This window comes from Mobula birostris, unplaced genomic scaffold (genome assembly GCF_030028105.1).
Source record: "Mobula birostris isolate sMobBir1 unplaced genomic scaffold, sMobBir1.hap1 scaffold_619, whole genome shotgun sequence".
In the NCBI taxonomy this organism is placed as follows: domain Eukaryota; kingdom Metazoa; phylum Chordata; class Chondrichthyes; order Myliobatiformes; family Myliobatidae; genus Mobula; species Mobula birostris.
This window is the reverse complement of record NW_027278339.1, coordinates 181,830-191,481: the sequence shown is the minus strand read 5'-3', so window position 1 is coordinate 191,481 and position 9,652 is coordinate 181,830. Positions and strand designations below refer to the sequence as shown.

Below are 9,652 nucleotides of genomic sequence, written 5' to 3'. Positions count from 1 at the left end.
CCCCTCCCCAACCTCTTCCCCCCACATACCCCCTGCCCAACCTCTTCCCCCACATACCCCCCTCCCCAACCTCTTCCCCCACATACCCCCCTCCCCAACCTCTTCCCCCACATACCTCCCTCCCCAACCTCTTCCCCCACATACCCTCCTCCCCAACCTCTTCCCCCACATACCCCCCTCCCCAACCTCTTCCCCCACATACCCCCCCTCCCCAACCTCTTCCCCCACATACCTCCCTCCCCAACCTCTTCCCCCACATACCCTCCTCCCCAACCTCTTCCTCCCACATACCCCCCTCCCCAACCTCTTCCCCCACATACCCCCCTCCCCAACCTCTTCCCCCCACATACCTCCCTCCCCAACCTCTTCCCCCACATACCCTCCTCCCCAACCTCTTCCTCCCACATACCCCCCTCCCCAACCTCTTCCCCCACATACCCCCTCCCCAACCTCTTCCCCCCACATACCCCCCTCCCCAACCTCTTCCCCCACATACCCCCCTCCCCAACCTCTTCCCCCACATACCCCCCTCCCCAACTTCTTCCCCCACATACCCCCCTCCCCAACCTCTTCCCCCCACATACCCCCTCTACCCCTCTCTTCTCCCTCTTTCTCTTCCCTTCTCTTCCCCCTCTCTGTCCATTCCTCTCTCCCCACTCTCTCTATTCCTTTCTCTTCATCTCTCTCCTCTTCTCTCTCCTTGCACTGTCATTTCCTCTCTTCCCCCTCCCTCCATCCCTCTCTCCCTCTCTTTCCAACTACTTTCTCTCCTTCCCTCTTTTGCCCTCTCTCTCCTCTCTTCCCTTCCCCTTCTCTCCCCATTCCCCCCTCTCTCTTTCCATCCCTCTCTCCCCTGATCTTTCTCCCCCCACCGCCCTCTCTGCCCCTGCCTCTGCCCCCCCCCCCATACCGGAGGCTGCTGTTGACCTGCAGAGCCTTGCCCAGCATCCTGGCGCCGAGGTCACCCAGCCCGTTGCCGGTGATGTCGAGCTCGCGAAGGCAGGCATTGCTGCCCAGAGCGTTGAGGAGGAGGCTGCCTCGGGAGCGCAGCCTCGAGTGGGCCAAGGAGAGGGATCGAATCCTCTGTGGAGTGGGGGGAGAACACAGACCGGTCAACAACTCCTCCAGCAGGGGAGGGAACACCTCCCAGTCACTGCCCTCCCCGAGGGGTACACCCTCCCCCTCCCCCTCTACAACCATTCCCCCACACCAACACTCCCCTGCACCAACCCTCCCCCAGCACCAACACTCCCCCCGGCAACCCTCCCTCCACAACTCTCCCCCACACCAACACTCCCCTGCACCAACACTCCCCCCACCAACACTCCCCCCACAACCCTCCCTCCACAACTCTCCCCACACCAACACTCCCCCCAGCAACACTCCCCCTGCAACCCTCCCTCCAGAACTGGCCCCACAGCAACACTCCCCTGCACCAACCCTCCCCCCCACAGCAACACTCCCCCTGCAACCTTCCCTCCAGAACTCTCCCCACAGCAACACTCCCTATGCAACTCTCCCTCCACAACCCTCCCTCACACCAACACTTCCCTGGCAACTCTCCCCACGTCAACACTCCCCATACAATTCTCCCTCCACAGACTCTCCCCCACTCCCTGTCCCAGGGGGCCGGTGGCTAATGGTGTGTCTCTGGACTGACCCAAGCTGAGAGGGATGGGGTGGGGAGAAGATGGAGAACCTCTCCACTCTCACCTCAAACCCACCAGAACCTGACCCTGGGAGAAAAAGACTGCGACTGTTCCCCCCACCCCCCCCCCCCGGTAGGGCCACCCTCAGCCTCATTGCACTGCCCAGCGTAATCAACCCCTCCCTCCCTCCCAGCCCGAACATTCTCTGCTTACCCAGAGGCTGGGGAATTGTGGATTTTATTACCACAGGCAGCTGTGGAGGCCAGGTCGCTGGGAGTATTTAGAGATCCTTGACTGGCGCGGCACCAAAGGTTACAGGGAGAAGGCCGGGCAGTGGGGCTGAGGAAGGGAGAATGGATCAGCCATGATTGAATGGTGGAGCAGACTCAATGGGCCAAATGGCCTAATTCTGCTCCTATGACTTATGGTCTTCTTACCCCTCCCATTGGGCACGTACCACCAGGCTCAAGGGCCGGCTGTTATCAGATTCTTAATGGGCCTCTTGAACGATAAGATGGGGTCTTGACTTCACGATCCACCTCGTTCTGATCTTGCACCTTATTGTCTGCCTGCACTGCACTTGTTCCTGTAGCTGTGACACTTTACTCTGTGCTCTGTTATCATTTTACCTTGTTCTACCTCAATGCACCAAGTAATAATCTGATCGGCGTGAACAGCACGCAAGACAAGCTTCTCACTGTATCTCGGTGATGGTGACAATAATAAATCAATTTCAAGTCCAAGGCAGTCCCAGTCTATGCCATCTCTCCTCATAGTTCCAGCTCTCCAGTCCCTGGAATCTTCTCCGCACCCTCTCCAGCTCAATCACGTCCTTCCTACAGCGGGTCGTCCAGAACTGCTCCCAGTTCTCCAAGTGTGACCTCACCAACGTCACGTCCCAACCCCTGTACTCTACGGGCGTACTGTTGGAAGTGAACTGACTGGCTACGTCACGGTCTGTGGTATGGCAACTCCAACGCGCAGGAATGTACGAGGCCGCGGGCTCAGCCCGAGAGATAACGGACACACCCCCTCCCCATCGTGGGTAGCATCTACAGGAAATGCTGCCTGAAGAAGCAAACGTCCATCACCCAGTGCACGCCATCTTGGGCAGGAGATACGGATGTCCCACACAACTAGGTTCAGATTCCTGAACCAACTGGCACAACCCTGAACACCAGCTCAGTACAGCAACACTGTGACCACTTCTAACCTACAACCGACTTTGGTTTGTTCTTTTAAGTGTGCTCTTTCTTGTTAAAAAAATAGAAAGTAATTTATGTTTTGGCTGTCTACAAGAAGGGTCAGAGCCGTCTCTATTTCCTGAGGAGACTGAGGTCCTTTAACATCTGCCGGACGATGCTGAGGATGTTCTACGAGTCTGTGGTGGCCAGTGCGATCATGTTTGCTGTTGTGTGCTGGGGCAGCAGGCTGAGGGTAGCAGACACCAACAGAATCAATAAACTCATTCGTAAGGCCAGTGATGCTGTGGGGATGGAACTGGACTCTCTGACGGTGGTGTCTGAAAAGAGGATGCTGTCCAAGTTGCATGCCATCTTGGTCAATGTCTCCCATCCACTACATAATGTATTGGTTGGGCACAGGAATACATTCAGCCAGAGACTCATTCCACCGAGATGCAACACAGAGCATCATAGGAAGTCATTTCTGCCCATGGCCATCAAACTTTACAACTCCTCCCTTGGAGGGTCAGACACCCTGAGCCAATAGGCTGGTCCTGGACTTATTTCCTGACATAATTTACATATTACTATTTAATTATTTATGGTGCAACTGTAACGAAAACCAATTTCCCTCAGGATCAATGAAGTATGACTATGACTAGTGCCTGTGACGCTGCTGCAAGTAAGTTTTTCACCGCACCTTTGCAGGCGTCGACTTGGGCAGTTGACAGTAATCTCGAACTTGGCAGCTCCACGCTCCGGGCGTACAAGACTTTGGTCCCTCGTGGTATTATAAACGACTCTCAGGTTACTCCTCAGCTCCAGGGAAAGCAACGCCGTCTTCTCACTGCACCTCGGTACTTGTGACAAAAATAAACCAATTCCAATTCCAAACCTGTTCAGACTCTCTTATAATTCCAGCCCTCCGGTCCCGGTGAATCTTTTCCGCAAGCTCTCTGTAGCTACCGTGCGCCCTGCCGCCACACAATGTTCCCAGTGCGGTGTAACAGACTCCTCATGCACCTGGACAGTACAGGCCCTTCGGCCCACAAAGCTGTGCCGAACATTTTATCCTACTCCACGATCAATCCAACATCTCCCTCCCATGCAGTGCTCCATTAATCTTTCATCCATCCGCCCATCTGAGAGTCTCTCAAATGTCCCTAATGTATCTGCCTCTACCAACACCCCGGCAGGGTGTTCCACACACCCACCACTCTCAGTATAAAATAACCTGCCTCCGACTTCCACTCCCCTACTTTCCCCAATCACCTTAAGACTGTGGCCTCTCACACCAGCCATCTCCTCCTGGGGGAGAAGTCCACTCTATCGGTGCCTCGCGTCATCTTGTACACCTCTACCATCACCTCTCATCCTTGGCTCCAAAGAGAAAAGCCACAGGACTATAAAATATAAGGGGTCCAAAACTGCTCACACTACCCCAAGTGAGGCCTCAGCATCACATCCTTGCTCTTCTCTCAAAATTAATATGAACAATGTATTCGCCTTACTCGCCACCGACTCAACCCTGTAAGTTAACCTTCAGGGAATCCTGCATGAGGACACCAGGCCCCTTTCCCCCTCAGAGTTTTGAATTTTCTGCCCTTTGGAAAATGGTCCATGCCAGTGATAGCCATCAGGGGCAGTTACGTGTCCTAAGGGGGGCATTAGGGGAAATAGAAGTCGGTCAGCGTTCAAGATTCTCGGGGGCTGGAGCAGGAAGCGTCACCCTCACTTGAGGTGTGAGACCCAACCGACTGTTAGTAGAGCAGGCACTTCCAAAGAACAGGATGAGGCACTGGAACGCAGGAAGAACCAGGCGGTGACCACTCGCCATCGCAACGCATCTGAAACTCGACAATCTCATCCAACCTTATCAACCAAACAGACATTACTGGGGATGCATAAACTAGCAACCAGGGTGCCCAACAGTTCCCCCAGACTGGTGGCATGGAACGAGTTCACGCAACTTAACAGCTGGTAAGACGAGTACCCCCTCTCAACGTTCTCTACAGATCTGTGGAAAACAGGTCACATGACAATACAGCGCTGGCCGGAACCAATCGGTGAAATGGAGCCAATCAGTGAACCTGCCGCCCCGAGGATTCCTCTTCAGGTGTCCGAAGCAAACTCGGCTTCGTATGTGCGGTCAAGAACCATCTTTGGGGATTGTGAGACCTTAAGTGATTAGTCAATCATGCTAATTAGAACAGTATAAAGGTAGCTCGCTGAACACCAGTTCTGTCCTGACCAATATTCAGATTCCAATCTGAATCCTTGTCAACGGAAATTTCACTGTTGTGATCGTCTTCATCTTCACCTCGCTGTTCCTTTGTGTGCCGCTACCATCGTTCCATCCGTGTCAACTCACTGTCATCGTCAACATCCGATAGGTATTCCCAGTTTGTGTTAAGTTTTTATTTTAATTTAGCTCCATTAATGATGGATAAATACAGTACGTACAGCACAATCTCTATGAGTCTGAAAGTGGTGAAGCCTTGAATTCTAATCCTTAGAAACAGAAACTACAAAAAGTGCGTCAATACAACGTTACATACCTGGAGTTTGGTTTTGTTCTGTTCCTGTCAGATCAGCAATGACCCATGAGTCTTACTTGTAATACTGTCTCTTCTTTTTATCTTCAGCTGTCCATCAATTTCGATGTTGACTGAGGCCTGGGCAAGGTTGTATGGAAGACTGGCAGTTGCCCATGCTGCAAGTCTCCACTCTCCACGCCACCGATGTTGTCCAAGGGCATTAGGACCCATACAGCTTGGCACCGGTGCCGTCGCAGAGCAACGTGTGGTTAAGTGCCTTGCTCAAGGACACACACGCTGCCTCAGCCAAGGCTCGAACTAGCGACCTTCAGATCACTAGACCAATGCTTTAACCACTTGGCCATGTGCCAACACACTGTGCTGTCTAATGAAGCCATGAAACCATCAAGATTGCAGGAACGCTTCAGTGAAAGACACCCTGAAGAGGCTACTTATGGTATTACTCAGTTCCAGAAGATGAAAGAAGCATTTGGAAAGCATTGCACACTCCAGTCATTTGCCAAGAGCTAAAAATGACCTTGATAGTGGTCTCATTGCTTCTTATAACATTTCCAAAATGATAGCAAAGTGTGGAAAATCTCATACAATTGGTGAAAGATTAATAAAGCCTCTTGTGTCAGAAGTGCTCACCACTCCTCTCAAAATGGATACCAGTATTCTAAAATCAATTCCTCTGAGTTATTGCTGGTAGTTCGTTATATTGATGAAATGTGTGAAGACATTGAGCATCAATGATGCACAGACAAAAAACAGAATTTGGGATACAACTGGGATGAGTCAACTGTGTGAGATAAGCAGGCATTGCTAATGGCACATGTACAGCTTATCAAAAATGGAAAAGTTTATGAAGAAATTCTCCTTTGTAAAAAGTTAAAAACAAATTTCAACAGAGAATCAATCTATGATGACCTCAAAATATATATTGAGGATAAAAGTATTCCAATTAGGAACATGATTTCTTGTGCAACAGATGGAGCACCATATATGACAGGAACAGGTCACCATGCTGATTTAGAGGCATTTATGAAAAAATAATTCCAAGTCTGTTTGCAATCCATTGTGTAATTCATCATTAACATCATGCAGCCAAAAACCTCAGCCAGTGACTTTTTTCAAGCATGAGCCTTGTAATAGCTGCTATCAACAAACTTAAAGCTCACCATTAAATAGCAGAATATTTCACCAGATAAGCCAAGATAACGATGAAGACTTTGAACGCTTGCTTCTTCACACTGAAGTGCATTGGCTGTCAAAACACTGCTGTTTAAAATGTCTCTTTGATCTTTTTGACATGTTGAAATTTTGCTCAAAGTCGACAAGAGCTTGGAGAACAAGATTGCACATTTGCGTGCCGTTGTGGCGTACCTAGCCGAGCTGTATGACAAAATGAACATTCTAAATATGAAACTGTAGGATGAGAATTTCAATATGATCCAGGAAAAAAAAGTGCAGGGTCCACTTTGATCAGAAAATTGGGAATATATAAGCAAAACATTTGTAGAAGAATGTTCTCACAGTTTCCCTGCATGGAAAATATGGCACTCTCACAGACGGTGATTTGTAAGAGTACTGCTTACACCTGCAGTCACTAAAGAAGGATTTTCAGATTCAATTCAAGGATGTGAACGATCTGGAAATTCTGGTCTGGATAATTAACCCATTTCTTTGTAAGGTGGAAGAACAGGAAGAGAAATATTCAAAATTCAGAATGATATAGAAGCAAAAATGCTTTTCAAAAATACCCGCTTTTGTGGTGTGTGCCTACACTGTCAAACTGCTCTTCATTGCATTTCCATCCTCCTACCTTGTTGAAAGAGGCTTCAATGCGGTGAACAACATACTCACAAACAAAAAAAGAAGCCATTTGTTACACATGGAGACTTAAGGCTTTTGCTGTCACAACTTGAACCAGATATTTCAACTCTTGTTAAAAACCTTCAAGGATCACATTGATATCGAAGCTGCTGTACAGTGCACAGGTACTGTGTAAGCTAGGTTTAAAGACAAATAAAAATTTAAGGCAGAATCATTCTCTGATGTTAGCATATGGTACACACATTTTTACACTTTGGGGGTGCTGGAAAGTATATTGTGCTTTGGGGGGGGGAAGGACATTAGGATATATGAAAATTCTTTAGAGGGCTATGAAAGGTTAGGAAACACTGGTCTACGCTTTTGTTCCTTCTACCAAAATGCATGACCATACACTTCCAACACTTTATTCCATCTGCCACTTCTCTGCCCCATTCCCCTGATCTGTCTAATTCCTCCCTGCTTCCTCAAAGCCACCTGCCCCTCCACAGAGCTGTCAATTCCACCATCCAAATCATTGACATATAACGTAAAAAGAAGCCGCCCCAACACAGACCCTTGCAGAACACCCTAGTCACCGGCAGCCAATCAGAAAAGGCTCCCTTTATTCCCACTCTTTTCCTCCTGCCAATCAGCCAATCTTCTATCCATGCTCTTTCCTGTAATACTATGGGCTTGTAGCCTGTTAAGCAGCCTCATGTTTAAGTTCTTGATTAGCCAGGGCATCAAACGGTACGGGGTGAAGGCAGGGGATTGGGGATGATTGGAAGAATTGGATCAGCCCATGATTGAATGGTGGAGCAGACTCGATGGGCCAAATGGCCTACTTCTGCTCCTATATCTTATGTGTGACACCTTGTCAAAGGCCTTCTGAAAATCCAAGTACACAACATCCCCCGATTCTCCCTTGTCTATCCTGCTTGTTACTTCCTCAAAGAATTCCAACAGATTTGTCAGGTAAGATTTTCCCTTAAGGAAACTGTGCTGATTTTAGTCTATTTTATCATGCACCCCTAAGTACCTCAAAACCTCATCCTTAACAATTGACTCCAACTTCTTCCCAATCACTGAGCTCAGACTAGATGGCCTGGAGTTTCCTTTCTTCTGCCTCCTTATAGTCATAGTCATAGTCATACTTTATTGATCCTGGGGGAAATTGGTTTTCGTTACAGTTGCACCATAAGTAATTAAATAGTAATAAAACCATAAATAGTTAAATAGTAATATGTAAATTATGCCAGGAAATAAGTCCAGGACCAGCCTATTGGCTCAGGGTGTCTGACCCTCCAAGGGAAGAGTTGTAAAGTTTGATGGCCACAGGCAGGAATGACTTCCTATGATGCTCTGTGCTGCATCTCGGTGGTATGAGTCTCTGGCTGAATGTACTCCTGTGCCCACTCAGTACATTATGTAGTGGATGGGAGACATTGTCCAAGATGGCATGCAACTTGGACAGCATCCTCTTTTCAGACACCACCGTGAGAGGGTCCAGTTCCATCCCCACAACATCACTGGCCTTACGAATGAGTTTGTTGATTCTGTTGGTGTCTGCTACCCTCAGCCTTCTGCCCCAGCTCACAACAGCAAACATGATCACACTGGCCACCACAGACTCGTAGAACTTGAAGAATGAAGTAACATTTGCAACTTGCAAGTCCTCCAGAACCATGCCAGAAACCAGTGATTTTTGAAAGATCATTACTAATATCTCCACAATCTCTTCGGCCACTTCTTTCAGAAACCTGGGGTGTAGTCCAACTGGTCCAAGTGACTTATCCACCTTCAGATCTTTCAGCTTCCCAAGCACCTTCTCCCTAGTAATAGCACTTCTAACCCCTGATACTCTCAATCGTTGGGCATAGTGCTAGTGTCTTCCACAGTGAAGACTGGTGGAAAATACTTATTTAGTTCATCTGCCATTTCTTTGTCCACCATTGTTACCTCTAGGGTGTCATTTTCCAGCGGTCCAATATCAATTCTCACTTCTCTTTTATTCTTAATATATCTGATAAAACTTCTGGTACCTTCTTTGATATTATTGGCTAGCTTACCTTCGTATTCCAGATTTTCCCTCCTTATGGCTTTTCAGTTGCCTTCTGTTGGTTTTTAAATGATTCCCAATGCTCTAACTTCTCACTAATTTTTGCCCTCTCTTTTGCTTTTATACTGTCTTTGACTTCTCTTGTCAGCCACAGTTGCCTCATCCTCCCTTTAGAAAACTTCTTCAATTTAGATACTAACTTCTTCAATTTAGTATCTTTCCTGTACCTTCTGAATTGCTCCCAGAATCTCCAGCCATTGCTGTTCTGTTGTCATCCCTGCTAGTGTCCCCTTGCAGTCAACTTTGGCCAGCTCCTCGCTCATGCCTCTATAATTCTATTTTCTCCACTGTAATACTGACACATATGACTTCAGCTTCTCCTTCTCAATTTACAGCCTGAAGTAGATC

General features: G+C 48.4%; 1 protein-coding gene across 1 annotated transcript in view; it reads right to left on the bottom strand.

Moving 5' to 3' along the window:
- LOC140193615 (capping protein, Arp2/3 and myosin-I linker protein 3-like) overlaps positions 1-9,652 on the bottom strand; it is a 59,585-nt gene that overhangs the window by 6,363 nt on the left and 43,570 nt on the right. Inside the window, exon 22 of the mRNA XM_072250773.1 lies at positions 911-1,083. Within this exon, the coding sequence (XP_072106874.1) occupies positions 911-1,083 (173 nt within the window). The remainder of the gene's footprint in view (positions 1-910; positions 1,084-9,652) is intronic.